General features: G+C 41.6%; 1 protein-coding gene across 1 annotated transcript in view; it reads left to right on the top strand.

The window, feature by feature from the left end:
* The window catches only part of cfap221 (cilia and flagella associated protein 221), a 165,795-nt gene that overhangs the window by 102,222 nt on the left and 41,862 nt on the right, over positions 1–21,711 (top strand). The window contains exon 19 of the mRNA XM_060898269.1: positions 11,431–11,531. Coding sequence (XP_060754252.1) covers positions 11,431–11,531 — 101 coding nt within the window. The remainder of the gene's footprint in view (positions 1–11,430; positions 11,532–21,711) is intronic.

Genomic DNA, 21,711 nt, shown 5'->3' with positions numbered 1-21,711 from the left:
ATGGAAGTATGTGCTGTCTAATAAATGACTCAAATGCCCCTGTGTCGTGCAATATCCTTACAGGCACCTTCTCCAGGCTACCCAACAACGACACAGAACCTGTAGAAATAAACGGCCCATAGCTTTCACTATGGCCTATGGCTGTTATTGCCACTTCAGACTTGTCAGAGCTCTCACCACCTGACAAACTCCCTGAAGCGCTACACACAGCAGTTACTACATCTTCAAACTTCATACCGCTCGCACCCTCCACTGGCGTATCCACGCCCTTGGAGGAGGCAGCACACACAAAACTTACTACTTACCAAATGCCAATTTCACAACAAAGCCAAATATTACCAAACTAACTCCACAAAAAATTCATCGTCACAAATGCCCAATTACTCACCACACTGCATGCATGCTGGATCACCATTCCTTGAAGCGCATGTCCCACAATCAACGAAAGGCCAACAGCACAGGAGTAGCCCTGCACCTGACTCAACACAAATCCCTAATTAAGACTAAACTAGTCTTCAGGAGCCCTCATACGATTGAGTTCAAAAGAACCCCCCGCATTCGACTCCCCAAAACAAAAAACTAAAATAACAAACTAACAAAACAAACAGTATTATGTGCTCTACTCCTACCGCAGGGTTGGCACGTTACTCCAGTGGAATCTAATCCACCTGCGTTGCCTCGCCAATCAAGGGACAATTACCTCAAGTACAAACAGCACCAGACATGCAATTAGCTTCGTCCCGACATCAAAACAATTGATAACAGGACGATGAGACTTCCTCCTTCCCAACCAACCAAACGGAAACAATTAATGTAACGAAAAAACTGAAACAATGTATTAAACGTACAATAATACTATGTAGGTCACCCTACAAAATGACCAGCGAGTTATCAATTAACCTTACCGGTTCCAAATCTCTCCCGGACGAGCCCCCATATGTTACACCTGCTGGCTCAAGGCAAGTGCAACATAAAGGGAGACCACACCAAGTAGTACGTTCGATATATCAATATTTATTTAAATAATGAAAGAATATCAGTAATATGTAAAATAAAAATGTAATGTGTTATGGTCTGTGTACAAATTAGTTTAACCAAACCAAAATGAAGGAGGAAGCTCCCTCTTGCCTTCTCGGGAGACCTTTTATAGGCCAAGCCCCCATTATCTACAATCCTCCACACCTGGACCAGTCACCTGTTGATTACACATTAAGCAACACACAGACCAGGGTGGAGCTAAAGACACCCCAAAACAGACAAGGTCGTGACAGCTAGCCTCTTCTCTTTTATAATTTCCTGCACTTCTTTGTTCCACCACCATGTCTCCTTGTCTTCCTTCCTCCTTCCCGATGACCACCCTAGCACCTTCCTTGCTGCCTCTCTTACTAGTACAGCAGTAGTATTCCAATCTTCTGGTAGACTTCCATGACCACTCAATGCTCGTCTCATTTCTTCCCTAAACTCCTTCTGATGTTCAACCTCTTTTTAGTTTCCACTACTTAATCTTCGGCTCCATTATTTCATGCTTCCTCTTTTTCACTTTCAAGCTCATCCTGCACACGACCACTTGATGTTGTCTAGCTACACTCTCCCCGCCATCAATTTACAGTCTCCAATCTCCTTCAGGTTACCCCTTCTGCAGAGTATGTAGTCCACCTCTGTAGATCTTCCTCCACTCTTAAACATCACCCTGTGCTGCTCTTTCTTCTCGAAGTATGTATTGACTATTGCCAAATTCATCCTCTTTGAAAAATCAACCACCATTTGCCCTTCCACATTTCTCTCTCTTACACCATATCTGCCCATCACGTCCTCATCTCCTCTGTTTCCCTCTCCAACATGTCCATTGAAATCTGCTCCTATCAGCATGCGCTCCTTCCTCGGTATACTTTCTACCACTTCATCCATCTTTTCCCAGAAAGACTCTCTTCATTCTCACATCCAACCTGTGGGGCATACGCACACACAACATTGATTGATTACCACTCCTTGAATCTCCAACTTCATGCCTATCACTCTATCTGACACCCTCTTCACATCAATCACACTGTTGACTAACTCTCCCCTCAGAACAATACCAACACCATTTCTCTTTCCATCCACTCCATAATAAAACAACTTGCATCCATCTCCAATGTTCTTAGCCTTGCTTCCTTTCCATCTCGTCTGCTGCACACACAAAATGTCCAACTTCCTTCTTTCCATCATACCTGCTAACTCTCGCTCTGCCAGTCAGTGTTCCCACATTCAGTGTTCCTACCCTCAATTCTAGGCTTCCATCTTTCCATCTTTCACGCTCTCTCCTAACACCCCCCCTTCTCCGTTTTGGCGCAACAGTAGCACACTTTCCACCGGCACCCTGTTGACCAACAGTACCAGAGGCGGTCGTTGTTAACCCAGGCCCCGACCGATCCGGTATGGTATTTCTCTTTTCATTCCGCATGTTAGATTTGGCACAGTTTTACGCCAGATGCCCTTCCTGACGCAACCCTCTCCAATTTATCCAGGCTTGGGACCGGCACCAAAAATACGCTTATGCACCCCCAGTGGCTGTGTTCCTGGGATCTAGATATGCCACTTATATATAGACACTGCCGAAAAGCAGAGCTCCCGGTGAGTGTAAAAGGTGTTAGGTGAATAATCCTGCATTATTTTTAAAAAAAAGCAAATTAAAAATAAGTGCTGGATAAAAACCCATCTGTCTTATGTAAATAAAGATGCAAATTTTGTTGTCCAGGGGTCAAGTGTTTAAGAACTGTTGCCTTGTGCTTATCTTTGGGTTCCCTATGGCCGTAAAAGCCATCAAAAAATCAGAACGATGCTTTCTCTTAATATGGAGCTGTATTTCGCGCTGAGCTCTGCTGCGCTATGAATTTAACTGGACATGCTGTATAAAGTGTACAAAATTCAAAAAAAATTTTTTTGTTCAGAATAACACGTTTGTCCTTTAAAAAAAAATCATTGTAAACATCTGACTGGGTCTATTAACATTCCTCAGAGCTTTGTGTGTAAAATAGATTGGGACTTGTTGATGACAAAATGAATGAAAAATCTGTGGTCCAGTACAAGAGATGGTACAAGTTCAGAGGTTGTCATATGTATAGATCAACTTTACTTCTTGTTCTATTTCTCTCTCTCTCTCTCTCTCTCTCTCTCTCTCTCACTCACACACACACACACACACACACACACGTCGTTTTTACTGATGTAATGGATTTATCACATTTTGGGTGAAAAAAAGCAGTTTTTTCAACAAAAATTTAAAAATCTAGATTTGCATTTTTCATGCAGTTACACCTCATGTTCTATTAAAGTTTCAAACAGAAAATAGTGGTTTTCATGCTACCATTTTTTTTTGGTGAAGAAAACTTTTTTTTTTCTCAACTTTGTTACAGTGGATTTACTGCATTTTGGAACCAAACTCTTCATATTTTCAGATGTCAGGAAATTCAAAAATCACTGAATGCTAAATAATGTGAGCCAGAATGCACTTGGAAAATTAATTCAGCCAGTTGAGTTTTACATCTTTTGTATGTCTGCATTTTTATATATAGAGTTGAGGCCAACTCTACATATAAGTACTCTACATATAAGTATTTCGACAGTGACACCGATTTTGTAATTTAACCTCTGTATGTGATCACAATGAATTTGAAATGAAGGAATCAAGATGTGATTGATTTTAAAGTCTACACATCAATCTTAAATCTTATTTTCATATTTTTGTTAAATGGGTTAATGGGTTTCACAAAAATATTGCATTAACCATTTAGGAATTACATTAATTTATATATAATATTCCCTCCACTTTTGCAGGGTCAAAAGTAATTGGACAATTGACTTGTAAGCAGTCAGCAGTTTCTTGGCTAGGCATGACCTGATTCCTTTATTTTCTGTTATTTTATGACATATTAAGGAGACAAAAGGTCTGGAGTTGATTAAAATGTTGAATTTGCATTTAGTATCTGTTCATGTGAACTGTCTATATGCAGTCCGAAAAGGTGTTAATTCAAGTGAAGGAGGCCATCATGAGGCTAAACAAACAAACAAAACAGACCTATCAGAGAGATAGCAGAAGCTTTAAAGGGCATATTCTGGACCAATTTAATTTTTTTTTATATGAAAGTATGTCCCTTTACACACTTATCCAGAAGGGTAATTTTGCACAAGGCCACCTGTCTACAGCAGAAAAAAAAAAAAACGCGTCTGGAAAAATCCCAAGGGAGTCTGGAGCCAGAATCGTGACGTTATCTGCGGAAGCGTGAGCAGGCCGCGCAGTTTCAGTGCACAGCCTGTGTAGATGAAGCGCTCCCATTTCTCTCTCATTGCCCAGTCTTTTGGGAAACGATGAGTACTAATCCCATCAAGATTGGTGTTGCTACACCCTCCTACGATACATCTATTAACCATTTTTAATAATTACGTGATAGCGTTGAGGAAATTTGCAGAAAACCACCAGGTCGTTTTCTCATAAATAAACCAGCACTGACGTAGGATTCAGAATAGGGCTGCGTACCGGTACTGTGTACCGGTACTGTACCGTGAAAATCGATTCGGTACAGGTCCAAAATACCGGATCATCAAGTACCGGTACTGTACCGATATAAATTTACACCAAGTATATGCTTATTTTGTGACTGAAGATGTGTAAATCCTACCACAAAGACAAAAATTTAGCACTGGAAAAGACGTAAAATGCCGCGCTGAAACTTGAAATCAGAGCCATCTTTGATTTGAGATCCTCTTGCCACAGTCTCACGAGACATTGCGAGAGCTTGGCTGATCCAGCGTTCTGATTGGTCAAAAAGACTCAAAAGCAGGTCAGCCATTTTTCCTTTGCTGGCATTGGCGGCCTTTGTTGCTTTGTGTAATGACTGCGCGTAGTCTGTAGTACTCTAGTGTAGTCACTTCTCGCTGTGAGACAACTTATGACTTTTTGTCTCAAGTTAACTAAGTGTGAGACTGAGAGGGTGACTGAGAAGTGAGGTAGGAAACCTAGTTATGATAGGTTTTCTTTGAATAAAGATACTGACAAGTTGTCAACAGTTTATTAATGTTTCTGTCATTATTGAAGAAGTTCAGAAGAATTTGTCAAATTGTTCAGGTACAGGTACAGGTCCGGACCTGTACCTAAACCTCTGTACCTGTACCTGATGTTACGTTTAGGTACGCAGCCCTAATTCAGAAGGAGGCGTCCTGCAGATGATGTCACGAAAATCAGTGTTTGCCAGGAAATTCAAATGCCAAGTTTTTTCAGAGTCGGACCAATTTGCCTCAAATGGCTTGATTTCAACTGAATTTTTCTGGTATTGCGCAAGGTAAAAAAAATGCAGAAAATGCAGAATGTTACAGATATTTGACCAAAGTTTAATATAAAATAGGAGAATTACATTGATCTTGCTCATGAATTTACCCATGATATGCCCTTTAAAGGTGTCCAAATCAACAATCTGGTACGTTCTTAAATAGAAGGAATGTTCTGGTGAGCTCAGTCACACCAAAAGACCCTGGAAGATCATGAAAGACAACTAAAGTAGATGATCACAGAATTCTTTCCTTGGTGGAAAAAAAAACCCCTTCACAGCATTTAGCCAATTCAGGAACATTCTTGAGGAGGTAGGCATATCATTGTCTACAATCAAGAGACACAAAGATCAAATTAGACTTAGAAGTCTGACCAATTCTGGGACAAGATTATTCGGCCAAACGAAACCAAGATTAATTTATACCAGAATAATTGAAAGAGAAGAATATGGAGAAGGAAATGAAGGGCTCATGGTCCAAAGCATACCACATCATCTGTCAAACATGATGGAGGTAGTGACATGGGATGTATACAGTATGGCTGCCAATGGAACGGGATCACTGGTGTTTATTAATGATATGAATGCTGACTGAAGTAGCAGGATGAATTCTGAAATATATAGAGCTATACTTTCTGCACAGATTTAGTCAAATGCTGCAAAACTGATAGGATGGTGCTTCACAGTACAGATGGATTTTTTTTTCCATCCTGACACCCTGTAGGCCATTGACCTATCAGTTACCACCCTCTTACAAGGCTGTCTGCATCTATCAAGAGCACACACACACACACACACACACACACACTTAACCTACCGCCGGCTTGCTAGGCCTGTCACAACTTCACAACCATTCACACTCATGGTCAATTTAGAGCCCCCAATTAGCCTAGCCTGCATTTCTTTGGACTGTGGGGGAAACCAGAGCAAACCCACACAGACACAGGGAGAACATGCAAACTGCACACAGACAGGCCCCTGTCAGCCACTGGACTAGAACCCAGAACTTTCTTGCTGTGAGGCGACAGTGCTAACCACTACACCACTGTGCTGCCCACAGATAGATAACCACACAAAACATGTCACAAAAGCAACCCAAGAGCTTCTGAAGGCAAAGAAATTGAATGTTCTTAAATAGCTGAGTCAGTTACCTGACCTCAACCCAATCAAGCATGCCTTTCACTTACTGAAGACAAAACTGAAGGCAGAAAGACCCACAGATAAGCAGCAACTGAAGTCAGCTGTAGTTAAAGGCCTGGCCAAGCACCTCAATGGAGGAAACTCAGTATTTGTTCATTGGTTTTCAGGTTTCATGCAGTCAGTGACTGCAAGGAATTTGCATCTGTGTATTAAAAATAATCCATATATTTGTAATTATGTGAGTTTGCCCCATTAATTTTGAGCCTGTGAAAATGGCAGGATGATGTAAAAATCGCTGTAATTCCTAAATGATTAAAGCAATATTTTTGTTAAACTCCTTGAATTAAAGCTGAACTTCTACACTTCAATCACATCTTGATTGCATCATTTCAAGTGAACAGTAAACAAACGTTGATTCTGAAAGTTCAGCTGAACCCCAAGACTACTACAAAGGAACTGTTGAAGGAGTTGGAAGAATCAGGTACCATTAAGAAATTTAGGTAATTGGCCATTGACCTAAAAAGGGTCTTATGGTGCCTACAGACTGTGAGATTTCATCAGATCATATAAGTTTATTGCAAGCCATGCTATGTGACGTGGATCAAATAAACTTGGGTATGACATCAAGTTTGATGTTTGTAAACTGTATGATGATAACACCTATTGAATCATCAGCTATGATGCAAGTTAATAGACAAGTGTGTCATCAGTGTGCGTCATCCATCTGTGCTGCTATAGTGGTGAACGGTGAAGCTAAGCAGGAATTGAGCCCTTGCTGGTTTGGCACCAGTGTTGCATTGATCATTGTGTTATTTAATTTCCTATTGGTAGACATACAGTGGATATAAAAAGTGTACACAACCCGTTAAAATGATAGGTTTTTCTGATGTAAAAAAAATGAGACCGTGATAAATAATTTAAAAAATTTTCCCACCTTTAATGTGACCTATAACCTGAACAATTCAGTTGAAAAACAAACAAATCTGTTAGGGGGAAAAACATCTCATCTCATCTCACTATCTCTAGCCGCTTTATCCTGTTCTACAGGGTTGCAGGCAAGCTGGAGCCTATCCCAGCTGACTATGGGCGAAAGGCGGGGTACACCCTGGACAAGTCGCCAGGTCATCACAGGGCTGACACATATGCCGCTTTTCCACTACCAACGCTGCTGAGCCGTGCCGTGCTGAGTCGGGCTGAGTCGAGCCGAGTGGGGCTGTTGGAGTTGCATTTCGACTACAACCGCGCTGAACCGTGCTGGCTGGAAGTGGGTGGACACATTGGGTGGAGTTAGCGAAAGTGGGTGGACGTCACGTGATGTCGTTAGGCGGCGCAAACAGTGACATCAGTGAGCTTTTAAGCGGTAGTCTCACAACCCGGAGAGTAAACAATAAACATGGAGGACATGGAGTCGTTAGTGTTGCTGGTCTTGGTGCTGTGGCTTGTTGTCACCGACAACGCCAACAGATACTGGCAAGAGCGTATAGATGAGGCGAGGCGCATAAGGCTTCATAATTCTCGTAATTCGTAATTCTCCTTCTTCCGGGTTTACGGTGTTTACAGATCCCAGCGTGCTCGTGGGGCGTGTGGGGACACTCCTCCTCACCAATCAGTGCACAAGGGAGTGTCTCCTCACGCCCCTAGCCTCACTCAGCTCGGTTTGGCTCGCTTCAGCCCTACTCCAAAACGGTGCGAGTTTTGGGGGCTAAGCAGGGCTGAAGCGAGCTGAGTCGTGCTGTTTTTAGATAGTCGAAACGCGAGCCGTGTCGGGCTGAAGCGAGCTGAAGTGAACTGAAAAAGGGCCTATAGACACAGACAACAATTCACACTCGCATTCACACCTACGGTCAATTTAGAGTCACCAGTTAACCTAACCTGCATGTCTTTGGACTGTGGGGGAAACCGGATCACCCGGAGGAAACCCACGCGGACACGGGGAGAACATGCAAACTCCACACAGAAAGGTCCTCGCTGGCCATGGGGCTCGAACCCGGACCTTCTTGCTGTGAGGCGACAGCGCTAACCACTACACCACCGTGCCGCCCCGGGGGAAAAACATAAAAAAAAAACCAACATACAATAAGCTGGTTGCATAAGTGTGCATACTCTTAAACTAATACTTTGTTGAAGCACCTTTTGATTTAATTACAGCATTCAGTCTTTTTGGGTCGGAGTCTATCAGCCTGCCACATCTAGGCTTGGCAATATTTGCCCACTCTTCCTTGCAAAAGTGCTCCAAATCTGTCAGATTGCGAGGGCATCTCTTGTGCACAGCCCTCTTCAGGTCACCCCACAGATTTTCAATTCGATTTAGGTCTGGGCTCTGGCTGGGCCATTCCAAAACCTTTTTTGGGCGGTCATTGTCATGCTGAAAGATGAAATTCCTCTTCATCTTCAGCTTTCTAGCAGACACCTGAAGGTTTTGGACCAAAATTGACTGGTATTTAGAACTGTTCATAATTCCCTCCACCTTGACTAAAGCCCCTGTTCCAGCTGAAGAAAAACAACCCCCAAACATGATGCTGCCACCATCATGCTTCACTGTGTGTATGGTGTTCTTTTGGTGATGTGCAGTGTTGTTTTTGCACCAAACATACCTTTTGGAATTGTGGTCAAAAAGTTTAACCTTGGTTTCATCAGACCATAACACATTTTCCCACATGCTTTTGAGAGAGTTGATGGTTTTGTTTTGTTTTTTGCAAAATTTAGCTGTGCCTGGAAGTTTTTCTTTGACCCTACCCCATAGTCCAGACATATGGAGAATACGGAAGATTGTTGTCACATGTAGTACACAACCAGTACTTACCAGAAATTTCTGCAGCTCCTTCAGTGTTGTTGTAGGCCTCTTGGCAGCCTCCCTAACTAGTTTTTGTCTTGTCTTTTCATCGATTTTGGAGGGACGTTCAATTCTCGGTAATGTCGCTGTTGTCCCATATTTTCTCCACTTCTTGATAATTGTCTTCACTGTGCTCCATGGTATATCTAATGCCATAGAAAATTTTTTGTACCCTTCTCCTGACTGATACTTTTCAACAGTGAGATCCCTTTTGATGCTTTGTAAGCTCTCTGCGAACCCTGGCTTTTGCTGGAGGATGCAACTGAGTAAATGTCTGAATTTTATTTGGGGTTAATCAGAGTCATTTTAATTGATGGCAGGTGTGTACCCAAAAAGACTGACTGCTGTAATTAAATCAAAAGGTGCTTCAACAAAGTATTAGTTTAAGGGTGTGCACACTTATGCAACCAGCTTATTGTATGGTTTTTTTTTTATGCTTTTCCCCCAACAGATTTGTTTGTTTTTCAATTGAATTGTACAGTTTTACAATACAGGTCACATTAAAGGTGGGAAAAGTTTTGAAATTATTTATCGTGGTCTGATTTTTTTACATCACAAAAACCTGTCATTTTAACGGGGTGTGTACACTTTTTTATATCCACTGTAGGTCATTGCAGCAGTCATGTTGTGAGATGGTCATTCTAAATTTCTGACAATGTCAGAATTTTGTCCCAGGCTATCTTTGGTTGCAAGACCATGACAATGGTTATCTTGGCACAGTGTAACACAGGACCACCTTTTGGAACCATAACAAAACATACTGCCATATTTCTTTCATCTTTCCTCTGGGACATCCCAAAATTGCACAAAGTATACCTGCCATTAAAGAGCCCCTACTAAGACCTGCACAAAAAAGTCAAACTGAATTTTGCAAGTGAGCACCAACCTTATGGAGAAGAGTTCTCTGGTCCGACAAAACAAAAATTTAACATTCTTGGCCAGAATCATCAGTGCTATATATGCAGGAGAAAGGATCAGGCTTTTAATCCTAAGAACACTATCCAGCTGTGAAACATGGGGGTGGCAGCATCCTGCTGTGGGGGCATTTTGCAAAGGGATTGATGCACTTCAGACAATCGATGCCATCATGAGGAAAGTGGATTATCTAGAAATACTGAAGCAACACCTAAAGCAACACCTCAGTTAACCAGAAAGTTAAAACTTGGTTGCAACTGGGTGTTCCAACAAGACAGTGATCTGAAGCATACAGTGCCCTCCACAATTACTGGCACCCCTTGTAAAGATTAGCAACAAGGGTTAGGGGAAAAAATCCACTTTTTGGTGAAGTAGCTTCATCTCATACTGAAAAAATGAGAAAAATACAACCTTTAATTGAAATAAATGTATTCAGAGAAAAACAAATCCCTCATGAAGAAAGAATTATTTTATGTGCTTAATTAATTTATATAATCAGTGCTGTTTTACTGGCAAAGGGAGGTTGTACAAAGTATTAAATGCAGGTGTGCCAATAACAGTGGCACATGTGTTTTTGTTGAAAATAATTATTTCTTGATGAGGGATTTGTTTTTCTCTGAATAAATGTATTTTAATTCAAGGTTGGATTTTTTTTTTTCAGTGTGAGATGAAGGTACTTCACCAAAAGGTGGATTTTTAAAAACCCTTTTTACTAATCTTTACAAGGGATGCCAATAATTGTGGAAGGTATTGTGTATATATACATAACATTATACAATTGCTACTGTAGAATGTTACTTGTACTTCTGTACTTATACAATTAAAAGTCAATGCCAACAAATACGATCAATGCATACGTATGTAAATTTTGACTGAGTGAAAATCTGTATCACAAAAAAAAAGCTGAAGTAAATGTTTCTCAGCTAGTATTTTGAAATTACCTCATATGGAATTAAAATAGATACCATAATTGACTTAACATAGGGAATGTATGGAAAATGAAATGTGTGCAATTGTGAAAAATTTAGTTTAAATGCCAGGATGTATGTAATGATTTGGCCTCAACTCTACATATATGAAATACATTTTCTGCATTAAATAAACTCCATTTTGACTTCATAGTACTTTATGTTAGTCTTTTTAGTTAGAAAATATTACTTCCTTAAACATAAATATTGTTCTGTCAAAAGATGTTGTGAACCCCCCTTATATGTATTCTTTTTTTCATACATCATGCAGGACGTTATAAAAGGAACCATGCTGTGGAAGAAGTTTCCCTGTCTGGCACTGAATACTGTTTCCTCTGTTCCAACAGAAACCAGCACTTGGTACCCATGCATGTAAGAATACATAGAAATCTTCATACAGACTATCTATCGAAAATTCTGTCTGTGAAAATCTGTGATTGCCAATTTCACCCCAGGCCTCAGCATTAACATTTGACACCTTAAATGGCCTCAAAATATTTTTGCTCTCCTTGAATTTTCTTTTGCCCTAAAATTTTGCGGTGTTTCGGCAAGTTTTCAAGTACACGGTTCAAGGCAACACAGGTATGTTTTCTAGAGGTATAATTGCGTTATTTAGACAAAAGTACAGTTAAAAAATATTTTTAAAAACATTTATTTCTGTAACAGAAGAACAAGACAAGCCCTGAAAACATGAAACATAAATCAATATCATATATGTAAGGCTTCCATATGGTACTAGTACATAATATGTCTTGAGTTTAGGACACAAAACACATTTTGTTTTGCCTATAATAATGACTAGCAATATTGCAAAGATGAATTATAAAACTAAAAACATTATAAAACAGGAGTCTGTACTGTAGTACTGTCTTATTCAGTTTGCCATTGCATTTAGGAGGAAATTAAACAACCTGTTCTCCTCATCTACAGTGCTGAGCGTAAATGAGTGCACCCCCTTTGAAAAGTAACATTTTAAACAATATCTCAGTGAACACAAACAATTTCCAAAATGTTGAAAAGACAAAGTTTAATATAACATCTGTAACTTATAACGTGAAAGTAAGGTTAATAATATAAACTTGGATTACACATTTTTCAGTTTTACTCAAATTAGGGTGGTGCAAAAATTAGTACACCCCACAACAAAAACTACTACATCTAGTACTTTGTATGGCCTCCATGATTTTTAATGACAGCACCAAGTCTTCTAGGCATGGAATGAACAAGTTGGCGACATTTTACAACATCAATCTTTTTCCATTCTTCAACAACGACCTCTTTTAGTGACTGGATGATGGATGGAGAGGGATGCTCAACTTGTCTCTTCAGAATTCTCCAAAGAAAATAATTTCTTTACACCACAAAGGTGAAGGCTACAAGAAGATCAGCAAAGTTTTACTTATCAGTCAGAATACTGTAGCAAAAGTGGTACAAAAATTTAAGAAAGATGGAACTGCAACCATCTCACAGAGACGTCCAGGTCGTCCATGGAAGTTAACACCTCGACCGGAGCGTTTTCTGATGAGAAGGGTTGAAGAAAATCAGCATGCAAGTTCACTGCAGTTATCTAAAGAAGTAGAAAGCCAAACTGGGGTGACTATTTCCCGTGACACAATACAGCGTACACTGCAGAGGAATGGCACGCACGGATGCCGTCCACGAAAGCAGCCTCTCCTAAAGCCCAGGCACAAAAAAGCCCGCCTAGAGTTTGCCAGGGCCCATGCTGACAAAGATGAAGACTACTGAGACTCTATACTCTGGAGTGATGAGACCAAGATAAATGTTTTTGGAACTGATGGCTTCAAAACTGTATGGCGTCGCAAAGGTGAGGAATACAAAGAAAAATGCATGGTGCCTACAGTGAAACATGGTGGTGGCAGTGTCCTTCTGTGTAATGAGTTTATATTATTAACCTTATGATTTATATTAACCTTATGATTTACTCATGGGGCTGCATGAGTGCTGCTGGTGTCACGGAGCTACATTTCATTGATGGCGTCATGAATTCACAGATGTATTGCTATATACTGAAAGAGAAGATGCTACCATCACTCCATGCCCTTGGTCGTCATGCACTTTTCCAACATGACAATGATCCTAAACACACATCTAAGGCCACTGTTGGATTTCTAAAGAAGAACAGGGTGAAAGTGATTCAGTGGCCAAGTATGTCTCCTGATCTGAACCCAATCGAACACCTATGGGGAATTCTGAAGAGACAAGTTGAGCATCACTCTCCATCCAGCATCCAGTCACTAAAAGAGGTCATTGTTGAAGAATGGAAAAATATTGATGTTGCAAAATGTCGCCAACTTGTTCATTCCATGCCTAGAAGACTTGGTGCTGTCATTAAAAATCATGGAGGCCATACAAAGTACTACGGTAGATGTAGTAGTTTTTGTTGTGGGGTGTACTCATTTTTGCACCACCCTAATTTGAGTAAAACTGAAAAATGTGTAATCTAAGTTATATTATTAACCTTACTTTCACGTTATAAGTTAAACAGATATTATATTAAACTTTGTCTTTTCAACATTTTGGAAATTGTTTGTGTTCGTTGAGATATTGTTTAAAATGTTACTTTTCAAAGGGGTATACTCATTTACACTGAGCACTGTACATCAGCTTCCTGTGCAGCCTCTGCAAATTGTGGGCACCGTTCATGCTGTCCTGCCGTCCACCATAGGTGGACTGCCCTCTCAGTATTATATGCATCAAGATCTGGGGCCCTGTCGCTCGTGGGTTCTCAACCTTTGAGGCCCACCTACTTGTACCGAGTCGGGGCCCATTAAAAAAGATCCCCAATTATTTTGGCTCATCTATTCTGTTATAATCTAATAATCTATTGTAAAGTGTATTAATGTGATGCCACATCACTCCCTGCTACAGATGGGAATTTAAATAAATGCAATAAAAGCAATTTTTTAGATTGTAGGTTTTGTATTTAAAACTGTATGGATGTGCCAGAAGCCAAACCATGCATGCAGGGTATTCTCAGTCAAAAGGGATTAATGATCCAAAAGTGGAGTCTGATCCATTAGCACAAGAACTTATTGCCATGTTTGTGTTCAGCAAACAAGTTATTAAATTCAGGTTATTAAAACCAAGAATTACACACAAAAGAAGTGGATATAGAAACCACTCAATGGGATAGATTCTTACACACGCAATATTAGGATTTTTCCTATGAAAGAAAAATTTACCAGCTAAATCTGACATTAGTAGAATAAAATTTGATCATATTGTAGCCATCACTAAATACAAAGATAATAGTTATGCATACAATTAATTAACTTAAAGTGAAGATAATTAACATAATCAACAGAGTTTAAGGTTTTTTTTCAAAACATTGTGTATATTTTTAGTCTTTTGTATTTGTAATCATTTGTATCTATACATGCATGACCCCACCAGCTCTGCTGATCAATTTATCGTGTTTAAATAAAGTTATTCATTCATTATGAGTTGGAAAATTATCCATCCGTTGAGTTCCCCGATATGTCAAACTACCTGGTGCTGCAGACATTGTTCTACACCGACACACAGATGAAAACCTGGAAGAGCATGGGGGAGTACAACTTTTTATATGTGGCTGGGTTAAAGATCTGGGGATCAGAACACTACAAGATAAATCCTTTATCATTTTTGCCCGGGTACAGTAAATAGGAGTTTCTGGGTTTTTTGTCTGCGTCTTTGTGATGGTTGCTAGGACGCTACAAGTTTTGGTATCAGGTGTAAACAAACAACTGCCGCTCAATTCCCAATCCTCCCTGCTCTTTTCTTTCAGCAGGTATCACAGATCCATAGAATTACCCACAAACGTATCTCTCGCTCTCTCTTTCTCTCTCTCTCTCTCTCTCTGTGTACGCGCATGCACTCTGTGTGTGTGTGTGTGCGCGATCTCCAGTCACTTTTGATTCTTTTGACTGCTGAGAACCCCCGGTCACAGATGCTACTTGATAGGGGGATGGTAAACACTGTATGGACCACTTTAAGAACACACACACACACAAATGCGCACGTGCACCTGAAAGAAACCAATCAGAATCAGCGTTACAAATCGGGAAGAAAAAAACAAAATGGTGATCACAGGGGAGGGGAGGATGCTGATTAATATGTCTTATTCTTTTGTAATGTACCATACTTGCTCAAAAATCATTTTTGTGTTTAAAGAAGCCGACCATAGATGTGCCCGAACGGGCCTAACTCCCTAAAATATTTCTGCCCGAATGTCTTGGTCGGGCAAATCGGGCATTCAGGCAATGCCTAGTGTTGAGGGTAGCTCTAATCTTAATCATTTGGCATTAATTAATTACTTAATTTTCAGTAAGCGTTTTGTCCTATAAACTATTCTGGCAACTCTGTCCATGAGAATATTATGCTATGTGTTTCTTTGGACAATTAAATCTCTGCAGTCCTCAAGTCGAGGACTCAAGTTGGTGACTGAAATACACACACATACAGGGGAGAGACAAGAGACAACAGTAGCAGAAATAGAGAATTTCATATGGCATGCTTTAAAAAGAGAAAAGTAGGCAGTGAAAACAGCTTTTCATCAAGAATGGATAGAGTTTTACATGTTCATTCTTCCTATGGACTTTTCAAAACCAGTATGTCTCATATGTTCCAGGACTGTGGCAATTATTGCTTATAATAAAATTGATTGAGACTGTTAAAGGGGACTGTAACAGTTCACTAGGGGTGGGTGGAGCACAGAGTACGGCAGGACAGAGATCAGGTTTGCAAAAAGGCTTTATTGCCACACTTTTCAGTGAACCAATCGGTATTGCTTAGACACACACACAGCCAGCGTCTAGTCCGGAGCTGCCCCTCTGCTCTCGCTCTCCCTCCTTAAGTAGGGCGCGGTCACTGGGAAGACACACAAACACAGATTAATTGCCGTCAGGTGTAGTGATTCTGCCACTTACCTTCCCTGACTCCGCCCTCCTGTCACAGACCGGCGCATGACCACGCCCCCGCTGCCACAGGGACATACACTTTTCTCATCTCATCTCATTATCTCTAGCCTCTTTATCCTGTTTTACAGGGTCGCAGGCAAACTGGAGCCTAAACCAGCTGACTACGGGCGAAAGGCGGGGTACACCCCGGACAAGTCGCCAGGTCATCACAGGGCTGACACATAGACACAGACAACCATTCACACTCACATTCACACCTACGGTCAATTTAGAGTCACCAGTTAACCTAACCTGCATGTCTTTGGACTTTGGGGGAAACCGGAGCACCCACATACACTTTTCATTTACTTTATATTATTCCCTGAGATGCTTTTGTAAATTTCGCCAATTTTTTTCTCTTTTTAGTAAAAAAATGCCTTGGTTCTTTGTTGTCATGACATTTTAGCATGGTATGAAACCCCAACAGGCTGATTTTTAAGTCTGGATGCCCTAGGTGGAGTTAGCAATCCCCCAATTCCAGCATTAGAGCCCTCACAGCAGGGTGAAATGCTCATGACTCGGCGGCATAATCGCAGAGCCAGAACTAACACTGAGGCTGGCCCATGGGTGCACCATTCCTGTCTGCTTCACGTGTCCAACAGGTTTGCTCTACTTAATGAAGCACCTGCTGAGAAACCTGAAAGAGCTCTGGTTATAGGAGACTCTATCTTACAGCATGTGAAATTAGCTTGGCCTTTAAGGGGCACCAGCAGCTTTAGTTAGGTGTATCCCGGGAGCCAGGGTGCTGGATGTAGCAGGTAATCTTAGGGTCTTGGGCAAGCATAGGTTTTCAAAAATAGTTATTCATATAGGAGCTAATGATATATGCCTTCATCAGTCTAAGGTTACTTAGAGTAACTTTGTAGATGTAAGAGCCATAAACCAATAATGGTAATATATGCAGAAAATACGTATAATTTATAGTGCAATTTATATTTTGTTTGATGCATAGTAATGACATAGTGTAATTTATAATAGGCTATTTAGAAAATTATAATGTGGATATAGAACGTATTCATGACGCTCCCTTAGATTGATGCTGTAACAGAGCATGCGCAGATTCAGTCAGTTTAGAGAGAGCTGCGCAAGGCTCGGGAGCATAAAGTTTTCTTACCGTGTGACTCGTGTGCCAGGTGACAATTGTAACATTTTGGAATTTCAACTAAAGACTCCTAAAACTGAAACTACCTCTCATGTCATGCACGTGAAGAATTACTGTGTCTGCAGCTCACAAGTGGTACATTTGGTAATGAAACAGAGTGCCACATTTAGTAAGAAAACTGCTCACGCATGGACCGAGTGACTGAAAACTCCGACGTTTGGATGCTAACGTGAATTCGAGGCAAGCCATCAGCTGACCACTTTGGAATGGTGTATTTGACTGGAACAACATTTTAAAGTGAGTTTTCTCAACACAAACGAGGAGGTAAGCCTTCTGAATTAAGATATGAAGATAGACAGTCACTCAGAAGATGAAAGATTACTGTTTCTAGAAGAAAAGAAACCACATGCCATGTTAATTTGAGCCAAGAAGCTAACGCTATTTAGCTACTCAGTGACTTGCACATTTTAGCTAACTGATTAACTGAAGCCTAAGCCAGAAAATTATTGAAAGCTCCGTGTCTTTTGGAAATTGTGAGGCATCTGTTGGATGAAGGAAAGTGTTAGTGGAATACTTTTTGTTCAAGTGCACACAATTTGCACACGGCTTTATTAACAGTAAAAAAAATGGATGACGACGGCAATGTTACAACAGCTAGCACTGAGGAAATGGGTTCAAAACGAACAGTCAAGTTAACTGAGAAGGCAATTGAGGAAAAACTGCACAGGTTACTTGGCACTAGGAGAGGACTGTTAGCTCGACTCACAACTCTAAGGAGGGAAGTTGGCAGTCTTATCACATTGGCTGGTAATTTACCAACAGTGCAAGAAATAATGCAGGAAGAGTTTAACCCCATTGTCCAGGATTTTATAGACATCAATAGGCAAATAGGAGATCTTTTGCCTCAAGATGAGAGGGAGGCAGACAATAACAATTGGTTTGTGCCTAAAATGCTTGTAATCAAACAGTTTATTGAAGAAACTGAAAAATGGATGGAACATGAGACTTTAAGCTTGCACCAAGCAAACCAAGAAAATTTAGCAGAGGAAGACATAGGCCCTGATGATAGCGTATCACAAGTGGGCATTAATACCAATCAGCCTGTAAGCAGGAAAAGTTCATGTACTGGACATTCAGCTGTCACGTCTACTCATTCTTCCGTATGTGCTCTAGAGGAAGCCAAGCTCTCTGGCTTAATGGAACGTGCTGCAGTTTTGCAAAAGAAACAAGAGTTGGATATGGAGGAAGCACGTATTAGAGCTGCAAAAGAAAAACTAGAAATAGATGCAGCTATTGCACAAAAAAGAGCGCAAGTCAGAATACTGAAACAGTATGAGAAAACAGGTGATGGCATGAACAGCTATGTCCGTTCTCAGCTAGCAGGTAGCGCAAGAGTGAAGGAAGAGGAAACAAGCCATATCGCTAAGAGTAAGCCTGCTGTCAGAAGCAAGATCTCTAAGCCGTTGCAAAATGTAGGACGTCAGTTTGCTACAGGAAACACTGTCAGGCTACAGGATGACGGCATGCGTGGCCTTCTGCAAGTAATGAAGAACCAGAATGCGATCACCGAGATGCTTGTTAAGCAACAACAGTATGCTCAGCTTCCTGATAAAGAGGTTGCCGTGTTCAAAGGTGATCCACTTACCTATAGATCGTTCGTAAGAGCATTCGAACAAGCCATCGAACAGAAAACAGACAGTGAACAAGACAAGTTGTACTACTTGCAACAGTACACTGCAGGAGAACCACAAGAGCTTGTAAGAAGTTGCGAGCATATGCCAGCTCACCGAGGGTTTAAAGAAGTGAAACGGTTGTTACAGCAAAATTATGAAGATGAGTTGGTGATTGCAAGCGCTTATATTGATAAAGCTTTAAAGTGGCCGCAAATTAAGGCTGAAGACGGAAAGGCACTCAAAGCCTATGCTTTATTTCTCACTGTGTCATGGTCCTACCTGTGGGTTTCCTCTCTTCAGCTGCTGTCCTCCCAAGCTTCAGTGTCAGATCGTCTTCTAGGCGTCGACTCCGTCAACTCTTCAGTCCTGGTAACCTGACCCTGCATTTCTGTCCCTTATCTTGCTACCTGATCTGTGACTCTGTGTTCCAGCCTGTTCCCTACTCCTGCCTGTTGTGCTGTCCTGTCTGTCTGCTGAGGGACTGCTCGCTGGGAGACTGCCTGAACACCTAGTGCCATCGGCTTACAGCCTCCCTACTCTGACAACACCTGATCCTGTCTGATCTCTGAAGCTAAGCAGGGTCAAGCCTGGTCAGTACTTGGATGGGAGACTGCAGACATCACCACCATGCTCCCACCAGCCATCCCTGCCTCTCAGTCCTCCTGCCACTGAACTTCACACACGCACATCCTCCCAACTCCCTTTCCCCTGTTATCAGTAAAACTCAACATTTAACTTGTGCTCTTGGGTCCTCATCTGTTTCCCCCTGACACACTGGTTGTTGTAACATGATGCAAGATGAGGAAATGGATAATCCTACAAATATGAGGATAGTGATGTCCAAACTACCTTATAAGATGAGAGAAAGTTGGCGCAATGAAGCTTGTAACATCAAAGAAAAGAGAGGACGCAGAGCAAGATTTTCTGACCTCACCATCTTTATTGATCGACAGTCTAAGGTAGCCACGAATCCACTTTTTGGAGACCTCCAAGGCAAAAACCCACCACCAGCAGGAAAAAGTAAGGAAAATGGAAAAGTGGGTAAGGGTGGAGCAAAAGGAAGGAGTTTCGCAACTAATGTGTCAGTGGAAAAGAAGAATGCAGCTGCCATACCAAAACAAGCGAACTCACCCAAAACAGGTACTGCTTTTGAAGCACCATGCCTCTTCTGCCAAGGGAATCATACATTGGAATCTTGCAACAAGATCAAAGAGGTTCCAAACAAGGAACGCCTTGATGTGTTGAAGTCAAAGGGACTGTGTTTCGGGTGTTTAAGACAAGGTCATATGAGCCAGACCTGCAAAAAGAAACTAGTATGCAAACAGTGCTCACAGAGACACCCAGACATTCTTCATCAGAATGAGGAGGCCAAGAACACCACCGCTGTGTCGAGCCAGGGCAACACTCAGAATGAAGAGATCTCTTCAGCCTCAAGTCCTGCCATGCAAGAGATATGTGGCTACACTGAGGCCGGAGAAACAGACTGCTTATTACCCGTAGTTCCTGTGAAGGTCAAGTCCCGCAGCAGTGGAAGGTCCATAAAGACATATGCTTTCACAGATCCCGGTAGTACAGCCACATTCATTACAGAGGATCTCAGAAAGAAGCTGAATGAGAAGGGAAAGCTGACTCAGATCTCGTTGAGCACAATGAGACAGAACGAAGCAGGGGAACAAAAACGGATTAATAGTTATCTGCTCTCAGACCTAGAGGTGTGTAGCCTTGAGGGAGAAGAGTACCTGAGGCTACCCAAAGTTTACAGACACAGTAACATCCCCGTTCAGAGAGAAAATATCCCCAGTCAGCACCATCTGCAGAAGTGGTCCTACCTGAGAGAAGTGAATCTACCGCATATCAATGCTAATGTAGGCCTTCTCATTGGAGCAAACAATTCTAAAGCCATGGAGCCCTGGCATGTAATAAATAGCCAGGAGGAAGGGCCCTATGCGGTAAAGACCATTCTCGGCTGGATGGTGTGTGGACCCGTTAAGGATGACAACACTCTTTTCAGATGCAACACAGCTCATTACAGCGTCAACCGAATCTCAGTTGAGGAGGTGGAACAGTTACTGATACAGCAGTATAACACTGATTTTCCAGAGCGTCTGTATGACGATAAAGAAGAAATGTCTCAGGAGGACAAATTGTTCATACGGTCAGTGCAAATGACAACCAAGTTTGTAGATGGACATTACTGTGTCAGGCTACCACTGAGAGACAGAGATGCAAAAATGCCCAACAACCGCTGTGTGGCCGAACATCGAGCTGCTGGTCTAAGGAGAAAGCTGATGAAGAACAAAGACTTCCTTGAGGACTACAAAGGCTTTATGAAGAGTATCCTGGAAAAAGGCTACGCCATGGAAGTTCCTCAAGATCAGCTTGCTCATGACAACAACAGGGTTTGGTATGTCCCACACCATGGGGTATACCACCCGAAGAAAAAGAAAATACGCGTTGTATTTGATTGCAATGCCACCTTTCAGAATGTGTCGCTCAATGGTCAGTTGATGCAAGGACCTGACCTCACCAACACGCTCATTGGTGCCTTAATGAGGTTCCGAGAAGAACCAATAGCGATGATGGTGGACATTGAGTCCATGTTTTATCAGGTGAGAGTTCCTGGGACAGATGCTGACCTGTTGCGATTTCTGTGGTGGCCGGCTGGTGACCTCAGCGCACCTTTAAAGGAGTACAAGATGGTGGTGCATCTTTTCGGTGCAACTTCATCCCCCAGTGTAGCTTCCTATGCGCTACGCTGAACAGCGGAGGATAGGAGAGACACCGCAGCCCCAGAAGCCGTGGAAACAATCCTACGTAAT

Source organism: Neoarius graeffei, chromosome 18 (genome assembly GCF_027579695.1).
Source record: "Neoarius graeffei isolate fNeoGra1 chromosome 18, fNeoGra1.pri, whole genome shotgun sequence".
NCBI lineage: Eukaryota > Metazoa > Chordata > Actinopteri > Siluriformes > Ariidae > Neoarius > Neoarius graeffei.
Note: the sequence above shows the minus strand (reverse complement) of the source record. Positions and strands in the feature narration are given on the sequence as shown.